This window comes from Bos taurus, chromosome 10 (assembly GCF_002263795.3).
Source record: "Bos taurus isolate L1 Dominette 01449 registration number 42190680 breed Hereford chromosome 10, ARS-UCD2.0, whole genome shotgun sequence".
Classification (NCBI taxonomy): Eukaryota; Metazoa; Chordata; class Mammalia; order Artiodactyla; family Bovidae; genus Bos; species Bos taurus.
In genome coordinates, this window is record NC_037337.1 from 18,768,963 (window position 1) to 18,791,154 (window position 22,192).

Sequence of the window (22,192 nt, forward strand, 5' to 3'; positions counted from 1 at the left end):
ATCCTAACGTATATTATCCCCCACATCACAAATGAAGAGACAGAAGTTAAGACAAGTTAGAGAATTTACTCCAAAGATCAGAGAGCAAGTAACAACAGATCCATCATTTGAATGTAAGTCAGTTTTACTCCAAGGTCTATACTCTCATAGACTATGTTGCCTCTCTAATATTAAATATATGTACTTGAATACACAAGACATGTATACCTGTGGTGGATTCATGTCAATGTATAGCAAAACCAATACAATATTGTCAAGTAATTAGCCTCCAATTAAAAATAAATAAATTTATATTTAAAAAAAGAATACACAAGACACTAAAATAAACAAAAAATTAGCTATATATATTTAATTTTTAAAAATTGAGAAACAGATGGGATTCCTGTGATTGATAACTGAATGGTATTATTGACTTCAGATGTATCTAACATATTCTTGTTGACTATCATATGAAGTTTAAGAAGTTACAAAACAGTGTATATATAGATACAAGGAGTCACTCTGCTGTACAGCAGAAATTAATACATTTTAAATCAATAGTTCAATTTAAAAAATAAGTTATCCATCTGAAGAGAATGAAAAGAACAGGGCAAACACTAGATCCACAGGTGGCATTCAAAATACTAAAAGGCTAATGAGACAGTGAAGGAAAAAAAGAAAGACAAATGAACAATAACAAATATTTGACAAAGAACAGGTATGGTCTCCTCTCCTCTCTACATAAAATTTTTCATGATAAGAACATAATCACAAACCACTCAGTAAATTTTCTTTGTGGTTTAAAACACATTTTCCACTACCACAAACCACATCAGCAATGCATTCAATTTTATTAGGAAATATAAGGCGACTCAAGTAGAAGGAAAAACTACAGTTTCATTTTCTTGTTTCTTAAACTAGAGAATTTTGAGAATAAACAGCCCTTTTTCAGTTCTTTTAAAATTTTTGAATTATGTTCATTAACAAAGTTAATGACAGGACTCTTTGGAAGGGCACAAGAGACAGAAAAACTCTAAGACTGTTCTTTAGTAAATCTAATAAACATTTTGGCAAGCAGATTAGAGTAAGCAAATTACAAGTCCTGGGTCAAATTATGCCCATTGTTTTTATAAGATTTCTATGGTTGAAAAAACTTACATGAAATTCAAGTTTCAGTATCCATAAATAAAGTTTTATTGGAATACAGTCACAATCATTCAGTTACATACTGTCTACACCTGCATTTGTGCTATGACAGCAGAGCCAAGTAGTTATAACCCAGACCAGATGAGCCTGCCAAGTCTAACTGGACCTTTACAGAAAAACCAGGCTAACTAATGTTAATGATGATGACAGAAATTATTTTTAAATCAGATAAAATTTAAAAATTTTTAATTAGATAAAATTCAGAATGTCTCCTTAACCTGATTTAAGAAGAAATGAAAAAAATCTATGCAGAGGCAATTACTCAACAAAAATTTACATCTATATTCAGAAGCTTTTCAAACACTAGAAAGTGAGATACATTACAAATATTCACCAGCATTAAGCTTTGCCATTTCATAGTAACATCCAGCATTATTTCTAAAATGGTTTTAACTGAACATACACAATCTGTATTTGGGTACAAATAAGATATTTCTTGTTTATGATTTCTAAAGATTGTTTGCATGAATAATTAAAAAAAATCATGAAGTGAGGCACAGAGGAAAAAATATTTTCATAATACTCACCTTTGGAAGCCCCGGTTTGGATTTGAAATTTTTGTTTCTCCTATAGAGACAAATCTTACATTAGAAGGAAAAAAAAACAACAACATCGGAAAGATGAATTTCAAGTTCTCTACAAAAAGAACATTATATACCCACTTCCAAGTTATAGGTCCTTTAAATGAAAACAATGTCTAATTCAACTAAGCAGGCACCTTTGGGAAGGAAGGATAAGCAAAGTAAAGACATGCCTGCTCCGTAATACAGGTACAAACAGACTGAGCTTGACGATCAGTAACATAATGTAGATTCAAAGCTCAAGTTTCATTTTCTTTTGGACCCTAACAGGGCTCTGCATTCTTAACCTACAGAGGCTTTGTTTCTGTCATTTTAAACTTAAAAAGATGCCTAATTTCATGAATTATTAAAATGTACTTTTCACTAAGACTTATGATCTTCCATTTTCAGAAACTATAAATTCTGCTCTGCTCTTTTATTCCTTATTCATAATTCAATATCACACTTCGATCAAACCTTTTTTTTTCTTTAATGGCTACAAAAAAGGAATAAAACCCAGTGCTTATGAACATGGGCTGGGGAATCAGGAAGACCTGGGCTTGTTGAATCTGAGCTCTATCACCTACCAAGGTATGATTTTAATCTCTTTAAAATTTGGTTTCATTATGTAACAGTGTAAAAATGATAATGTAAGACAAAGTAAGAATGATAATACTATCAACCTCACAGAGTTGCTGTGAGGATTAAATGCGTTTATTCAAAATTCTGGAATGTAGCATGACATATAAACTGAGCCTATTAACACTGTTAAGAGATGACTTAGGGATTAAGAAATATAATCCAGTCACACTTCTAGCTAACGGTCAAAAAATGCTTTGGAAGTGTTTTAAATATATTGATATGGGTAGGTAAGAACTTTTTACTGGTCCACCACGCACGGTTAATATCTATATCCTGAAACCAGTTCTACATCAGGTAAGGAGAAACAGCAGGTTTTGGCAAGTATTATGTATCACCATACAGGTGCCCCTTGAACAACACAAGTTTAGACTGTAAGGGTCCAGTTACACATGGAATTCTTTCAACATGAACTACAACAGTACTACTTGATCTGACATTGGCTGAATCTGTGGATGTGGAATCACAGATACTGAGGAGCAGTGGATATGGAGGGCTGACTATAAGAAACACACAAATTTTCCATTGTGTAGAAGGTTGGCACCTCTAACCCATGCAGTGTTGAACGGTCAACCGTTATGTGGTCCCATTCACCATTTTGTAAGAGATTTACCTGCCCAACTTGTTAAGACTGCCAGAATAAAGGGCAATTGCAGTTAAAAACTAGGAATCCTAAAAAAAAGCTAACAGTATTTGCTCTCTCTGGATGTAGAGTCTGTAAAACAGCAATAAAGAATCATCTCCGTAAGTATATTCAGTCATGACCTCCTAGTAAGATGAAAACAAATAAACAAATACCAGCTTTATAATATATGAGACTGTCACAGTTCTAAATTCTGACTACTTTTCAATCTTGTTTCACTTAAAATTCCACTCATGAAAATAATGCTTCACAATTACCTCTCTTCTTTTTTAGCCAGAAAATTTAAATCAGTTATAAAAAAAGGCAAGCGATATTGTTGATCAATACTAACGTGAGAATCCCATGGGCTCTCTCCAAGAGTTTGCTGCTAGCTGAATTAGCGAATATCCCATCTTTATCAAGCAAGGAGGTGTTACTTGATAGTTTACTCTGGCGAATCCCAGTTCTGCCATTCCAGGCAAAATCAAATGTTTCACTGTAAAAATTAAATATAGTACAGTTTCCTTAATTGAGACATCCCTAACATTCCAGAAATTTCTTTTAAAAGTAAAACAAAGCTTTAAACATGAAAGTTAAAATTTAGAAAAAATACTAAACCAGCAGAAAATGGTTTTATCAAAGAGATTACTGATCAATTTGGGCTAATCTTTTAGTCTCCCAGAACCAAATATTTCTAGGATTCTACCACATTCACATTCAAAAGTACATGATGAGCACACCATATAGCTAACCGTACCATTCAACAATCAGTAAATAATATAACATATTATAAGATACTGTCATGTCTTCTGTCTTTGTTTCAGGTCCAAAATCCCACAGCAAAAGAGACACTGATGTATAGAACAGTCTTTTGGACTCTGTGGGAGAGGGAGAGGGGGGGATGATTTGGGAGAATGGCACTGAAATACGTATAATATCATATATGGAACGAGTCGCCAGTCCAGGTTCGATGCACGATACTGGATGCTTTGGGGCTGGTGCACTGGGACGACCCAGAGGGATGGTATGGGGAGGGAGGAGGGAGGAGGGTTCAGGATGGGGAACACATGTATACCTGTGGCGGATTCATTTCGATATTTGGCAAAACCAATACAATATTGTAAAGTTTAAAAAAAAAAATAAGTAATCTTGAAACTGTTAAAGAGGGTACTGTTAATTTAGATACCTGGGTGAAGGTAAAAAACAACTAAAAACTTATCCTATAAATATGATTAAAAATGTTCTGGACCCCCATCATGAGGCTGTTGGATAGCCTATGAGAGAGGCTATAGCGGTAGATGGTAGTAGGTCTCCACCTTCTGCACAGATCATATTTTCTGCCATTGACGAAGAAAAGGAGGGAGACTGTGCTCTACCTCCAGAGGACTGAGAGGGCTTACAGGACGCTGCGGCCGGGTGCCCTGGCGAGCCCCCTCTCCCTCTACACAAACCTTACAAATTTATCCAACAATTTCTGATTTAAGGCGACTACCCCACCTCCGCTTGCACCTCCCAGGGCCTAGGAATTCTCCAGTTTACATCCAAAGCCTCTCAGAACATTGCCTAAGGTTGAAAAAGATAAAAAAGTTTTCTTTTAAACAAAGGAGCTTTTAAAGAATATACAATATACTATACAGAGCCTGCTCCTTGCAGAAAAACCCCCTCAGGGGAGCCTCACCCAAGCAAAAAAAAAAAAAGAGAAAAAGAAAAAAGAAAAAAAAAAGTATATATTAGCCCAAGTGTAACCACTTCTTTGAGTTTCACTTCTTTTCTGAGAATATTCAATGTACGTAAAATAGAAATAAAAACTGTTTGCTTTTTTCCCTGTTAACTATCTTTCATTAGTTTAATTTACAGGCCTATAGCCACTGAACCTAAGAAGGCAGAGGACAGTTTCATACCATAAAATTTGATGTATATAACATTATCAAAACAATAAAACTATAGAAAAGAACAGGTTAGTGGTTGCCAGAGACAGGAAAGGGACATGAAGAAAAAGAAGAATACAAATAAGCAGTATGAATTAATTCTTTTATGATGATGAAAGAGTTCTGCATGCTGACTGTGGTGCTGGTTACACAAATCTATGTTGCTGTTGTTTAGTCACTAAGTGGTGTCTGACTCTATTGGGACCCCATGGACTGTAGCCCACCAGGCTCCTCTGTCATGGGATTTGCCAGGCAAGAATACTGGAGTGGGTTGCTATTTCCTTCTCTAGGGCATCTTCCCGACCCAGGGATTGAACCCGTGTTTTCTGCGTTGGCAGGTGGATTCTTTATCACTGAGCCACCAAGGAGATAAAATTGCAAAGAAACTACATATATACAAACAAAGATTTATTTTAAATGGTGAAAACTATAGTCTAGTTAATATTAATGAAACAATGTAATTTTCCTGGTTTTGATAATGTACTACTACTATATAAGATTCTTTTAAGGAAAACTGAATGAAGAGTACATAGAACTCTAAAAACTATATTTCCTTTGTACTCTTTTTGAAACTATTTAAAAATGGGGTATAACCTTAAAATATTTATTTTCCCATTAGTTCTTTACTTAAATTATACCACTTTTTAGATAGCCAGGACAATATCTTCAACATCTTTTAATAGCTTTGTTCTATCCTCCCGGTCAAGTTTCTAATGAAGAACGACAGAAAATAATCAAACATGAAAAACTTTATCTATAAAAATTTTCATGAATACCAAAAAATTAGAAACAACCTAAATAGCCAACAATTGGAAATAAATGAAGAAATCATGTCATAACCACACCAATGGGAGTCTATAAGGTCATTAAAAATCATGTCAAAGAATAGTTATTTAATGGCATAAAAAACTGTCTGCATATATTATCAAATCTAAAAGTACTGCTGCATGGTATGGTTTTGTTTAAGACAATTATATTTATACATAAGGAAAGAAGAATATATATAAGAAAAATTTTATGGGCAAAGTAGACATTTGCTGAAAAAAGATATATGTATCATCAAAAAAGATACACAAATCACCAATGAGCACATAAAAAGATGCTGAACATGATTATTAGGGAAATACAAACCAACGCTACAGGAGATACTACTTTAATCCCATTAAGACAGGCAATAACAAAACAACAAGGATGTGGAGAAATTGGAACCTTTATCCATTACTAGTGGGAAGGTAATGAAGCCTTTATCTCTCACTCAAGGAAAATGTACACAGCTAAAAACAGATTTATATTTGCATTTCCTTGTTTCACAAGTGAAGTCACTCAGTCGTATCTGACTCTTTGCGACCCCATGACAGTAGTAGACTATGAGGCTCCGCCGTCCATGGGATTTTCCAGGCAAAATACTGGAGTGGGCTGCCATTTCCTTCTCCAGGGGATCTTCCCAACCCAGGGATCAAACCCAGGTCTCCTGCATTGCAGACAGACGCTTTACCGTCTGAGCCAAAGACTACCTCAATTCTTCGTCCTAGATCACCACCAAATTGGTTGTTCCACTCTTATATTTATGACTCACTAATTAGGAATATTCCATAGGTAAGGTCCAAAAACCTCTACTCAGTATATACAAGCTAATAATTTCATGACTCATTTGATTTTCTAATTATCTGTTTTTCTATCTTCTCCATCTTCTCACCAATTTTCTCTAAAATATGTCTAAAATAAACTCACCAATACAACAAATATGAACTGGAAGGATCTCCTGTTAAGGCTACTAGCTGGATTTATCCTGATAACATTACTTCAGTGCCAAATATCTTTCTTTATTGTATGCAAAGGAAAAGAATCAAGCTAGTGTGATCAATTGCTCTGTGAAGAAGGGTCTCATAAATGAGCTTATACACACATCTTTACGAAATTAGACTGTCTTTCCATGAATCCCTAAATTCAGTTAGCTGCTTGAACCCAGAATGATTAATCTTAAACCAAAATATCAGACTATTTCAACTAATGTATAAAAACAGAAGCCCATACAGATCACCTCAGACATCCAAAATTGAAAGCAGTACAAAGAAACACAAACTTGGGAATTCCCTGGTGGTCCAGTGGTTAGGATATGGCACTTTCACTGTGGTGGCCCAGGTTCAGTCCCTAGTCGGGGAATTAAGGTCCCACAAGCCACTCACAGCAGTCAAAAAAAAAAAGGAAAGAAAGAAAGTCCATGTGTTCCTGTGGCGGATTCATTTCGATATTTGGCAAAACTAATACAATATTGTAAAGTTTAAAAATAAAATAAAATTTAAAAAAGAAAGAAAGAAAGTCCATAAATTAGGAATTAGGAAATTTATAAGCATTAAATTGCTTTGGGAAATGCAACAAGTCACAGTTCCTTTTTTTTTTTTTCACACAAATCAAGAAAGTGAGATCCTTAGGTTAGGGATCTTTAATGACCAGGGTAAGAACACTGCCAGTATATTGAAATAAAGGTACATAGGATCACCAGATTAATGATTTCATTTGTTCTTGAGTAAAATCTAACATGCACATATAATGGTGATTTTTGTCAGCAGCCAACTGCCATACATACACTACAAAGATAGTAAGTCATTCAATCATTCAATTTGCTGACATTAAAGATAAGTAGAGTTGAGGTCAGATACCTGGGCTGTGAAAGTTCTTGTAGGTTAAAACAGTGAACCAAGACTTCTTATTATACGCAATAAAGAGTTGTAAAAAAGTTGTGGAGCAGAGAAGTGACAATATACATCAGAAAGACATAGTAACTCAAAATGGAAAACCTGATCAATGAAGTTAAACCATAATTCTAAATACTAAATAGATCGTCCTAATTTTAGTGTCTTACCAGGGCACTAAGAAGCTCAATTCTCTCGATGTTCAAAATGTACCCAGAAAACTTTAGATACTAAACAATGTTCTTTTGCTCATTTAAAATACAATCTTTATAAAACAGTATATGCAAAGGAAACAGGAGTTTTAATTACAAACTCAGAAAATTACTTGTACTTGTTACTTTCAAATTTTACTCAAGAATTCTTCACTGAATATGGTAAAGGTAAGCTGCGATTACCACATTCATCAATAAAAGATACTGGAGTGTTTAAATGTGGCAAAAGTTTAAAGAAAAGGTTTCAGATGGTTTGATATAAATCAAATTACTCAGTTATTACTTACCAGTAAGATTTCTCCATGGAAAGAAGAAAAAACCCATTACTTTTGCAAAAGATATAAAATGCCAGAAAAGTCTCAGAAATGAAAACATATGAACTCATTTTTAATCATTCTAGGGAAACTTTTTGTAATTGCACAACCATTTTACCAGAAGCAATCTTAGACAATATACTCTATTGTTAACTCTAACCTTATTATACGTTTTATAAAAGTTTTAAGAAGGTTTTTTTAAAGGCCTGATTTTCTTCATATTTTTAAAGCCCCAGAAGTATTATTACTAAGAATTCGAGCTATTTCTTCTGTACTTCCTTGAAAACATAAACCAAACATACTTACTGTTGGTTTTTTTCATTTAGAGTATTCATGCCCTGGAGATCAGAAAGAGGTGTTCTGGGATTTTTCCGAGTTATATCTAGTGTATAGAAAGCAAAAATTTTCAATCAATGCTACCAGAAACTAAACACAAAACAGTTTTTCTAAGATCAAATGAAATTAATATACTTAAATAGCAAATATTGCTAAACATATCAGAAACATCTACACTTGATCTTAGCCAAAGGCTGAGAAGCGATATCAGAAACATCTAAATAAAAATATGAACCAAGTCCCATGACTGTTACTTATAAATCTTAGTCAACAATGAAACCAATTAGGGAATTTAATAATAAATTCTTTACATTCTTCTCTCATTTAAATATATTTAGGAAATCCAAGGGTAACTGGGCTGAAGGCCTAGAAGTATACAAGTTCTTTTATTATTTTAATATTAAATATTTAATCATTTAGTGTCCAAAAAATTCTTAATTTATTTGCATCACTTTTCAGCAACAGTATATTGCTGACATGAATTATAGATTTTAGAAATCAATTAATCTTATAAAGACACTGATAATCAAAGACGATGAATTGCTTCCTCAGAAATAACAATATTTTTTATTTTATTTTTTAGAAATAACAATATTTTTTAAACTAAAACTCTAATTTAAAAAATAAGCAGGAGATTTGAATAGACATTTTTCCCAAAGAAGATGCACAGATGGCTCACAAGCACATAAAAAGATGCTCAACTTCATTAATCACCAGGGAAATGCAAATCAAAACCAAAATGAGACATCACTTCACACCAGTCAGAAAGGCTATCATTAAAAAACACAAACAATAAGTGCTGGCAAGGATGTGGAGAAAGGCAGTGCTCATACACTACTGATGGGGATATAAATTGGTGCAGCCACTGTGAAAACAGTATGGAGGTTTCTCAAAAAACTAAAATGGAACTACTACATGATCGAGCAATTCCACTCCTGGATACACATCTGGAAAAAATGAAAATGCTAATTTGAAAAGACACATGCACTCAATGATCATAGCAGTCCTGTTTATAACAGCTAAGTAATGGAAGCAACCCATGTGCCCATCAGCCAACAACTGGCATAAGAAGATGTGGTGTATGTGTAGGTACACACACACACACACACACACACACACACAGAGGCATATTACTCAGATACTAAAAAAAATAAAATACGGCCATCTGCAGCAGTGGAGAGACCTAGAAAATATTATGCTTAGTGAAATAAGTCAGACAGAGAAAGACAAATACTATATATAACTTATATGTGGAATCTAAAAAAAAAATACCAATGAGTGTATATGTAAAACAGCAACAGACTCACAGATACAGAAAACAAACTTGTAGTTACCAAAGAGGAGAGGGAAGATGGAAGGGACACAATAGGGATATAGGATTAAGAGACAGAGATTACTATATATAAAATAGTAAAAGTATTTCTACTTGAGATAAAAATCTTGTATGTGGAAAATACTAAGAAATTCACAAAACAATATTAGGACTATTATTAAATAAGTTAAGCAAAATTACAAGATATAAGATCACTATTTAAAAATCCACTTTGTTTCTATACAATAGCAACTAACAATTGGAAATGAAATTAAGAAAACAATCCCATTAATAATAGCATTAAAATAATATAAAAGGAATGAGTTGAACAAAAAAATACAAAATATATACTGAAAAACTACAAAGTATCTTAAAAAATAATTTAAAAAGGAAACCTAAATAAATGGAAAGCCATCTCTGCTCATGGACTGGAAAACTTAATACTGTTTTAAGATTGCAATGTTCCCAAATTCATTTATAGATCAATGCAATCTCTCTTAAAATTCCAGCTGTTTGTGTTTTTTTTTACTAAAATGAATAAGCTGACCCTAAAACTGATATGGCAATACAAATGGCCCAGAATAGCAAAACTAATGTTGAAAAAAGAGAACACAGTTGGACATACTTTCTGAATGAAAAACTTACTATAAACATATAGTAACTGAGACAGTATAAAGATAGACAAATAGATCAATGGAAAGGAACAGAGACTACAGAAATAAACCTTTACATGTATGATCAAAAGAAATTTGACAAAGGTGCCAAGACAATTCAGTGAGAAAAGAATAATCTTTCAACATAAACTGAGAAAACTAGATAACCACACGGAAAAGAATGAAGTTGGTGATCCAGTGGTTAACTTTGCCTGCCAATGCAGAAGGCAGGGGTTTGATCCCTTGTGGGGAAGCTAAGATCCCACATGCCTCATGGCCAAAAATTCAAAACATAAACAGAAGCAATACTGTAACAAAGACTTCTAAAACAGTCCACATCAAAAAAAAAAAAAAAACAAGAATGAACTTGGATCAAAGACCAAAATATAAATGGTAAAAGTACAAAACTCTTAAAACGTGGGAGTAAATATTTCCGACCTTGGATTAAGCAATAGTTCTATAGCTATGACATCAAAAGAATAAGCAACCAGAGAGCAAAACTGATCAACAAGAAATTATCAAAATCTAAAACTTCGGGGTTTCAAAGGATTCTATATCAAGCAAGTGAAAAGGCAATCCACAGAATGGTAGAAAATGCCAAATCAAATATCTGATGAGAAACTTGAATCTAGAATATTAAAAGAACTTTCGCAACTGAATAATATTAAGACAACCCAAGTTTAAAAAGAACAAAGGATATGAATAGGCATTTATCCAAAGATGACAAGCAAATGGCTAATAAGTACATAAAAAGATGTTCAATATGATTAGTCACCAGAGAAATGAAATTAAAATCATGAGATTGTACTTCACACCCCCTGTGCATGCGTGCTAAGTCACTTCAGACATGTCCGACTCTTTCCAACCCCATGGAGCCCACCAGGCTCCTCTATCCATAGGATTTTCTAGACAAGAATACTAGAGTGGGTTGCAATTTCCTCTCCATCACACACCCTAGCATGACTATAATAAAAATTACAGATAAATGTTGGCAAGGACACGTAAAAACTGGAACCTTGTATATACTCATATGCATGTGCTGCATGCTCAATCATCTGACTCTGTGACCCCATGGACTGTAGCCCACCAGGCTCCTCTGTCCACAGGATTCTCCAGGCAAGATAACTGCAGTGGGTTGCCATTTCCTCCTCCAGGGGATCTTCCCCACTCTGGGATCGAACCCACATCTCCTGTGTGTCCTGCACTGCTAGGTGGACTCTACCACTGTACCACCTGGGAAGTCCTTCATGAATACACTGCTGAATGTGAAATGACACAGTTACTTTGGAAAACAGCTAGCAGTTCAAGAAAAAATTAAAAAGTTGCCATTTGACCCAGAAATTTCACTACTAAGTATATACCCAGGAGAACTGAAGACATAACATCTATACCCATATAAAAACTGTTACGGAAAACATATGTCTTGGGATCAACAAATTCAGATAGAACTTTGAACAACTTTATTTTCTTACATATCTGAATGCATTGATTTCATTTCACTTATCCAATTCCTAAGTCATGGATATAAATTATCCTTATGACAAATTATCATTTTCTATTCTCCATACCATTCTTTTCTCCTGCATATTGACACATAATCATCTCAGGTCTTTCCTTAATACTATTAATGCAATTTTCAATTATGTTTCCTCTACTTATTGAGATCACATAGTTGTTGATTTATACCTCTGCTTTTAGCTCAAAACCTGTTTCAGTATCATTCTGATTATTTCATAGTCTTAAATTTGTGCTACTGCTTTACTGGATTCATGTTCTTAAATTCTTCTTAAACTGTCAACTGCTCACAGGGAATTTTCTTCCCTTTTTTTGGAGTATCTTCCTTGTAAACGCAATAGGGTATTTCTTTTATGCACGTTTCTTTTATGATATCATTTAAACTTTTTGAAAAACCCATTGTGAGACTCTAATTGGTGATGTAAATCTATTCATACTTTTATTAATTTAAAATCATAGTACTTATTTCTCATATTTTATTTCATATTTATTTCACTCTTCAAACTTATTTTTTTCCCGATACATGAAGGTTTCTTATGCTACTTTAAAAGATAAAGATTCTGGGAAATCTGTGATGGTCCAGTAGTTAGGACCCTGCGTTTTTGCTGTGGAAGGCAAGGATTCAACCCCTGATCAGGAAACTAAGGTTCCAAGAACAGTGGAGAGTGCCCCGGCTGCTGCTAAGTCACTTCAGTCGTGTCCGACTCTGTGCGACCCCATGGACGGCAGCCCACCAGGCTCCCCCATCCCTGGGATTCTCTAGGCAAAAATACTGGAGTGGGTTGCCATTTCCTTCTCCAATGCATGAAAGTGAAAAGTGAAACTGAAGTTGCTCAGTCGTGTCCGACTCTTAGCGACCCCGTGGACTGCAGCCCACCAGGCTCCTCCGTCCATGGGATTTTCCAGGCAAGAGTGCTGGAGTGGGGTGCCATTGCCTTCTCCGGCAGAGTGCCCCACTCCCCCACAAATATTCAATTTTTGTTATTACTGTGTTTGTCTATAAGGTAGACCTTCATGTTTGTTTACCCATATTGATTTCCAAAATTTGATAAATAGCCATATTTTACCAACTCAATAAAAACAGCTCCCTGACATACCTCCAGGCTTCATCAAAATATATACTGGCATACCTTGTACGTGTTTCTGTCGACCATTTTCAAACAGGAATTCTAGTCATGTAACATTTTTAGAATATTTTAAATTATGTTAGTGCAAGTCTCTGTATATGGCAATAGCCAAAGGGCTTTGGCATTCATTATCACATTTGAGTCTCGCACTGCCCCTGTGCAGAGGGACTGCCTTTCAGAGAAGGAAACTGAAGCTCTGAGAAACACCTTCCACACACAGTAACACAAGGGCTAAGTGGCAGAGCCAGAATTTGGGCCTAGTCCTGCCTGACTCCAAATGCCAGGCTGTTTCTCATCTCTGAGAGTAATGTGAAGGTCCCTATGTCATAATCTAAGTGCCCCGCCACAAACCTCAGGTCTTCCAAGAACTGGAGCCTTCCTCAATATTAGGCAAGCAGGCTGCTGGTTCCCACTCTGATCTGGAGGAAGCCCTTATGAATAAGGTGCAGACATTTCCTGGGGTTTCTATATTTTTTTTTTAATATTCTTAATTCCATGAAAAATAGTCTTTTTTACATATCTATAATTTATGTCAGGCTTCATGATTAAGCAATTAATTTTTTAAATTATGGCAAAATTTACACATTGCAAAACATATTCATTGTAAGCATATAGTTGGTCAAGTATAGGGAAAAACTGCCACTGAAGAAGATATACTGAGTGACTAATAAAGCTGGCAATCTTTAAAGAGCCTAGGGATCATTCATGTATCTTCTTTTCTAAGCGTATGCTTAAACCTCTTGACCCGTAGAGGTCAAGTTTCAGTAGAAACCAAAAGAGTAATTTTTGAAATTGATAAAGCTTGAGTCCAGTACTGATCAGTAGAACTTTCTTTGAGGATGAAAATGTTCTCCAGCTATACTCTTCAAAACTGTAGCGATTAGCTACATATTGTTATTAAACACCTGAAGTTTTTTTAAAAAATTAAAAAACAGTTTTTTCTTATTGCAGTTTTTTCATATTTTGTCTTCGAGTCCATTATCAGTTATGTATTATAAGTTATTATGAACATTGCTTCTCAGGCTATGAGATGCTTTTTCTTTTAACAATATCTTGAAAGTTTTCAATTTTGATGTTTCTCTTATTGCAGTTTTTTCATATTTTGTCTTCGAGTCCATTATCAGTTATGTATTATAAGTTATTATGAATATTGTTTCTCAGGCTATGAGATGCTTTTTCTTTTAACAATATCTTGAAAGTTTTCGATTTTGATGAACTTCAATGATTAATATCAGTTTTTTTTCTTTTACACTTCATGCTCTTACGTTCCATCTAATAAATTTTGTCCCAAGACTGCAAAGATCTTCTCTCAGGTTTTCTTGTGTAAATTTAACATTTTATTCTTTGCAAAGAGCTGCATGACCCATTTCAAGTTAATGTTTATGTATAATATAAGGTAAGGATCAAAGTTCTCTTGAACATTCTATTTGCCATGAGGTGATGGGTTTGGATACCAAGATCTTAGTTTTTTGACTGTTGAGTTTTAAGCCAGCCTTTTCACTCTCCTCTTTCACTTTCATCAAGAAGCTCTTTAGTTCTTCTTCGCTTTCTGCCATAAGGGTGGTGTCATCTGCATATCTGAGGTTATTGATATTTCTCCCAGCAATCTTGATTCCAGCTTGTGCTTCATCCAGCCCAGCTTTTCTTGTAACATTGTCTAATCTTGGTTATATTCATTATATTCATTCTCTCTCCTCAATCTTTTGATGTCTATACCATACGTAAATGTCTTATTCATTTCAAATAACAGTATTTTTGTCTTCTCTCATATTTCTTGATCAGAATGGCTAGAACTACACTATCCAGGTACAGCAGCCACCAGATATATGTGGCCATTCAAATTTAAGCTGCTTTAATTAAATTCCAGTTTAAAATTTTTTAAAAAAACTTCAGGTGTTTAATAACAATATGTAGCTAATCGCTACAGTTTTGAAGAGTATAGCTGGAGAACATTTTCATCCTCAAAGAAAGTTCTACTGATCAGTACTGGACTCAAGCTTTATTAATTTCAAAAATTGCTCTTTTGGTTTCTACTGATTTTCTCTAATGCTGTCAGCTTTCTATTCAGTGGTTTTAGTTCCTTATTCTTTACTTCCTTCTACTTATTTTGGGTTTAATATGCTCTTCTTGTTGTAGATTCATAAAGTAAAAGCTTAGATCACTGATTTTTAACCTTATTTCTTTTCTTAGATAAGAATTTAAAGCTATTGGTTTTCTTCAAAGCACTTTAGCTGCATTGCTGCTGCTGCTGCTGCTGCTAAGTCACTTCAGTCGTGTCCGACTCTGTGCGATCCCATAGACAGCAGCCCACTAGGCTCCTCTGTCCCTGGGATTCTCCAGGCAAGAATACTGGAGTGGGTTGCCATTTCCTTCTCCAATGCATGAAAGTGAAAAGTGAAAGTGAAGTCGCTCAGTTGTGTCCAACTCTTAGAGACCCCATGAACTGGAGCCTACCAGGCTCCTCCGTCCATAGGATTTTCCAGAAAAGAGTACTGGGGTGGGGTGCCATTGCCTTCCCCGTAGCTGCATTACACAAGTTATAAATTGCTGGTCCCTCATCTTGTTCATGAACATTACAGTATCTTATATCCCAAGAAGGTCAGAAGTATGGGTTTAAATTGAAGGAACATTCTATCACACCCTCCTTCACTCTTTCTTTTCCCAGCATCTTATTTCTTCCCTTTCCAGGGCTCCTGATCTTTGTGGGAGTTGCAGCTCATGCTCCTAAGAACCCTAATTTCTTCCCTCTCTTCTAATTTCCTCCCTGCAAATCTCAGAGACTAATCAATGTAGAGAGAAGGTGGGAGACCAGAAATGAAATGGAGGAGGAAAAGCCACAATACCTTTTATGTCTAAACCTCAAAGGTCACACACTGTCACTTCTGCCACATTGGATTTGTTAGAAGGAAATCAATAAGTACTCTATGTGCCTTTTGAAGGGAGGAGTATCAAAAAATTGATGGACACATTTTAAACCCCCAGAACAATATCATAATTTTTACCCTAAAAAAACCATAAATCTTTTTAAAAGAACTAGATAAGGAAAGAAAATATGTATAGTCATATTTTTATACCTATGTATTACTTCTGGTTTCTTTATTCCTTATAATAATTCATGGATCAGTAAACTAAAGTACAGATCAAACCCACTGCCTATTTTTGCATGGCCTGTAAGCTAAAAGAGATTTTTAACTTTTAAATGACTGAAGGAAAAAAAATCAATGAAAGAGTATTTTTGTGACATGTGGAAATTATATGGAATTTAAATACCAGTGTCTATAAAAAAATTGTATTGGAATGTAGCCATGCTCATTTATTTATGTATTGTCTATAACTCTTTCAGAACTGAGTTGTTTCAACACAACATATGACCCACAAAGCCTAAAATATTTATCATCTGACTCTTCTCAGAAAACATTTACCAACCTCTACTATACATCCAAGTTACCATCTGATGTCATTTCCTTTTAACCTAAAGAATTTCCATTATTTCTCCTCTTGGAACACATATCATGGATAAAGTCCCTCAGATTATCTATTTAACTGAAAATGTCTTCATCACAGCTTCTTTTTTAAAGTATGTTTTTTAATATTTTTATTTATTTGGCTGCCCCAGGTCTTAGTTGCAGCACGGGGGATCTTTGAACTTTGATCTTCATTGCAGTATGTAGGATCTTTCAGTTGTGGCATACAAACTCTTAGTTGTGGCATGTGGGATCAAGTTTCCTGACCAGGGATCAAACCGAGCCCCTTGCACTGTGAGGGCACAGTCTCAGCCACTGGATCACCATCAGGGAAGTCTCTATTTCAGCTTCACTTTTGAAAGATACTTTCCTTAACTGATGATTGGACATTGTGGATGATGCACTGTAATAACAATGAATTCCGTTACGTTTTTCTGCAGACTTGATTTTTCTTCTAATAGACAATTAACTCGTCTGATCTCATAGCTTTTACAGCTGTTTTTGTTTTCTGGGTCTTGTTCTATTGGATTTTAAATTTAAGCCTCCATTACTTTCAATGAGCAGACAGGTGTTAATCATATCATTATAAGCAAGTCTCATTTTATTGCACTTCACTTTATCATGCTTTGGAGATACTGCATTTTTTACAAGGAGATGTGTGGCAACCCTGTGTTGAGCATGTCTATCAGCACCGTTTTTCCAACAGCATTTGCTCACACAGTGTCTCTGTGTCACATTTTGATAATGCTTGCAATATTTCAAAGTTTTCCATTATTACAAAATTTATTACAGTGATCTGTGATCAGTGATCTCTGATGTAACTACTAGTCCCTGAAGGCTTGGATTATAGTTACCACTTTTTAGCAATAAAGTATCTTTAATTAAGGTATATCATTTTTTTCCAATATAAAACTATTGAACAATTGGTAGATTACAGTATAGCATAAATATAATTTTTATGTGTACTGGGAAACCAAAAAATTCATGTCACTCCCTTCATTGTGATATTTGCTTTATTACAGTGATCTAGAATCGGCCCTGAAACTGCTCAGAGGTATGCCTGCATTCTCCTATATTTAATGTAATTTCCTCTGGGCTCCTTTCAAGATTTCCTTTTTATTTCTGGCATTTAGCAACTTGCCTACAATGTGTCTAGTAGTGGTTTTCTTTTGTATTGGTTCTAGCTGGAGGTCACTGATTGTCTTGAATCTCCAAGTTAGTTTTTCTCAAACATGAGTAGTTTTTAATCTACCATTTCAGCCACGATAGTTTTTTGCCTCTTTCTCTCTCACCTCTACTTCTGGGATTCTAACTAAAGACAGAGAGAATTCAGCTATCCCCCAAGAGGAGCTATGAAGAAACAACAAAAGGCCTTCAGTTTAAAAAATCAGTAAATTGCACTTGTGTTTTTCAAAAATTATCTATTTGGTTTGCAATTCTATTTACTTATTTATCTTTTTGGCCATATTGTGTGGCTTGCAGGATCTTAATCCCTGACCAGGGATTGAACCCGTATGCTCTGCATTGAGAGCACAGAGTCTTAACCACTGGGCCGTCAGGGAAGTGGTTTATACTACCCTTCGACAGAGCTCCTACAGTCTCCCCCAAATACTCAGAGCAGTCAGCTAGGTATGGATGGCTCTAAGTTTGGATGTTAGCCTTTTGGCAGCTCTCTCCATTCCAGGATTTTCCTCCTAAACTTCAAGCTTCTTTACCAGTCCTCAACTTAGTCCTCTGACACTTCAAACCAGTTTAGTGTGGTTTTCTGTCCCTCGAGCTATGGGAGTTGGGGAGTACATTGTGTAAAAAGCCACAAATTTCCAATTCTTACGCATGGACTTCCCCAGTGGCTCAGACAGTAAAGCATCTGCCTACAATGCGAGAGACCGGGGTTCAATCCCTGGGTCAGGAAGATCTCCTGGAGAAGGAAATGGCAACCCACTCCAGTATTCTTGCCTGGAAAACCCCATCGATGGAGGAGCCTGGTAGGCTACAGTCCATGAGGTCACAAAGAGTCAGACACGGCTGAGAGACTTCACTTTCTTTCTTTCTACCCACTACTTTACTTACTTTAAAGAATAAACTTCCCACTAGTTTCTGCTTCTTTTTGGTCTGTTAGTATTTTTGGTCTCTTTTCCAGTGTTTTTAATAAACTGTTACCTTAAAATTAGTCCCCAGTTTTTTTTAAAACAACCTCCCAAACTTGAATTTATAATTTTATATATTATAAAATTTTAATTATTGGTAGTACTATAATGGAAAATAGCACAAACTACCTAAAGTAATGGAAAAGTCCACTTCTACAAATGTAGAAATAAACTTGCAAGAGTACAATGTACAATATCCTCCTGCAGCTCATGATGAAATTGGTGCCTTCCTATTCTACACCCATACATACCTACCTGGAAACAATCAGGTCTGTGAGTCATGAAAATTGACAAAGCAAATAAACTACTTGGAATTATTTAAAAGTTAAAAAGAACTCATTTAAGTGCCCCCTCAAGAGATTTGTAGACTGTTTTCAATATTATCTCCTGGATTAAAAGATTTAGAAAAGGAAGATGTGTATTTGGAATAAAGACTTGTATACCTTTTAAAAACAAGAGCAATAATTAACAGTAACATTTAAGATGTATTTTTTAATTAAATACTTACCTTTGCTTTTCTAGAATGAGAAAATATTTTAATAATATTTTTCAAAATGTATTACACATTTTCTTATACCAAAACAGCATAGTAAGAAGAACTGAAGAAAGAATCCACAACATTTGCCTTTAGGAATTCTACTTATATTCTCCTTTTACTGATAATTAAACACTAATATTCCATGGAATTTCAATCACAGAATTGTGAAGTTAACAAAGTAAATCTGTGATCAGTAAAAAGCTCAAAATACAAGACTAACTAATTTAGGTCCATTATATTATATGCAAACTGCTGAGTTAGTATTCTTAAGTATTCTTAGTATTCTTAAGGATCCCTTTATTCTCACTACAGCAATAGCAACAGCCAAACAACAATAATTCCACAACCAAAAGAATCCATTTTCATGCAGAATGAGTAGAACAAATAGAAAAGGAGAAAATGAAGACCAAGGGCATCTTTTCACACCAATTTTATATTAAAAAAAAAAGAAGAAGAACACCCATTATGACTCTATCATTCTTCCTTAAGCCAAAACATTAACTGGTGGTTTTGCTCCAAACCAGACATGGCAAAGTCTGATAGGAGAAGTATAGTCAAACTAAGTGGATTTGCCAATGATACATGAAAACAACACTGCTGATGTTGAAGTTCAAGTATAAATAAGCATAAAAATCAGCAGGAATTCAAAAGAGAGGAAATTATTGGCACTGTTAAGTATGTTAATTATCTTGATTGTGATGAGTTCACATATATGTCAAAACTGTATGCTTTGGCCTGCAGTTTATTCTACCTCAACTAGATTTCAATAAAGTTCAGAAAAAAATCAACACTCATTTTTACTCATCACTTGGATACTTTAAAGACAAAAATGGAAATCAATTAAAAGTTTGTAACGAAGTATAAATAACAACTCAAGAATCATAGATAAATAGTCATCCAAATTAAAAGAACATGTATATTATCTTTATGTATATATCAATTCTTTCTTTATATCAAGAAAAAGAATGAAAGTCTCAATGGTGGTATCCTGAGACTCTCTGGTCAAAGGACGATAGAGGTCACATTGTCTATTCCATTTAGGTTCCACTTAGGTGTAGAATGCTCCTGGTTTCCATTTCCAAATGGATGTGATAACACAGAGTTTATTAATCAGCATTTGCAGCCTTACTGTACTTCTCTTCCTTGCACCTCTGCAGAATCTCTAAGCTCCTCTGGTGGACTGGGTGTTGGAGAAAGCTAATACTATCCATACTTTTCAAAACTGCACATGGCGCTGTGTCATCATGTCCTTAGGAAGCAAAAGAAAAACAAAAAATGGAGAAAAGAAAAAGACATTATATAAGCCCACACCAACAGAGAATCAAGGACAATGCTGCCAACTATTATAAAAATGTATCAAGTAATTGTGGTTAAATGTGAATAATTTTTCCAATTAATTTGAAGAAATTACACAAAAAGAAAAAAACAAAGGTCCTGTTTAGGTATTCAAAGTATTCTTTTTCAGTACTCAACATGTTGTGTTAACACCACACTAAAAATCTCTAATTTAAAATACTAGGGAAATTACAAAAACAATTTGTATGGTGCCTTTTTAAATGGACTCATTTTTATCAGGTCTGAAATATAATTAGAATACAGTTGGCAACAATGTAAGAAACACTGATGGAATCCCAAAGAGAAACAAACCCAAAATAATTTACCAAAAGTTAAACTTTCACAAATCTCGCAATTAACCACACTTGTAGGAAATCCAAGTGTGTCAATGTTGAAAAAGTAGAAAGAAAAGCACCACAGAACAGGAAAACCCAGCAGCACTTCTGTATTTATAAATCTAAAAACAAAGCTGGAGAATCTGTCAAAATTAACTATTGGGAAGAAAGGGAAGAGAGCACATTCAAGCAAGGACCAAAGCCCCAGATTAGTGTTACTGAAACAGTGGGTCACTCGAGCAGTAAAGAGAGAAGGAAGATTGTACCGTAAACATTAGGAATAAATGGATTTAAAGAGAATTCGGGTTTTCCAGGCTTGGAAGGTGTTGAGAATCATTTATACGGAGAACATCTCTAGAGTTAGGACATTAAGTTCAAATATAAGTAACTTTGCCTTTAAAACACAAAAGTGAATAGTTTAAAAACAGACAGAGGCAAACTAAGCAACACATAATTATGTACTAAAGTTCCACTAGTATGCACGTACTGTATAATTAGGAACAAGATACTATCTATGAATAGTTCTAGAGGAAGAATCATTTTAAAAGTTAAACAGAGGCAGAGTAATTCAAAGAGGTTTGCAAAGCATGGTTTAATCAAACTATAATTCCTTAAACTGGATACCAACACCCAGAGAATAGGCATCAACTTCTCAGCTAAGGAGATAGAAACTCATGATGCCATAACAATAGATTACAATAGACAGACACAGGTATACATATTTGTATATCTGATATATAGTCAGGTTTTTGTACAATATTTTAAGAATTCATACTAGTTCATTTAAAAATAAGCTAATAAAACATTATCTCATTTATTTAGTATGGAGAGTCCATAGTTGCAACTGTTCAAAAGAGACAAGTTTTACCAAGTTACCACCATTTCTTAATCAAGAGATACCTCAATAAAAATATTCTATTCTCAATAATCTCCCACCTTGATTGGGTGCTTAGAGAAGGAATGCTTAGGCTCAGATGAGCCTACATTTGGCTAGTAACACGGTGGGGTACAGTTGGGAGGCTATCAGTGGAGGGGGACCATTTGAGGAAAAAAACACCTCGTGAGTTCTACTCATACTCTATCCAAATTGTAATTTTCTAAAGTTATCACCAGACTTTCAGGCCCTTCAATAACTAATGATATACAGCAGTCAGAAATAATTTAAGAAAATTATGGTATTAAAGTGTTTTGTATAAAAGTTCAGAATATTAAATATACTAAATTATCATGTAATCTTAAGTTAAAACTCACTCAAAATTGATATAGCCATTGTACTC

At 34.7% G+C, this 22,192-nt stretch overlaps 1 protein-coding gene across 1 annotated transcript in view; it reads right to left on the bottom strand.

The window, feature by feature from the left end:
* The window catches only part of MYO9A (myosin IXA), a 388,889-nt gene that overhangs the window by 96,305 nt on the left and 270,392 nt on the right, over positions 1-22,192 (bottom strand). The window contains 4 exon segments of the mRNA XM_024997927.2: positions 1,713-1,752; positions 3,359-3,502; positions 8,460-8,535; positions 20,375-20,494. Coding sequence (XP_024853695.1) covers positions 1,713-1,752; positions 3,359-3,502; positions 8,460-8,535; positions 20,375-20,494 — 380 coding nt within the window.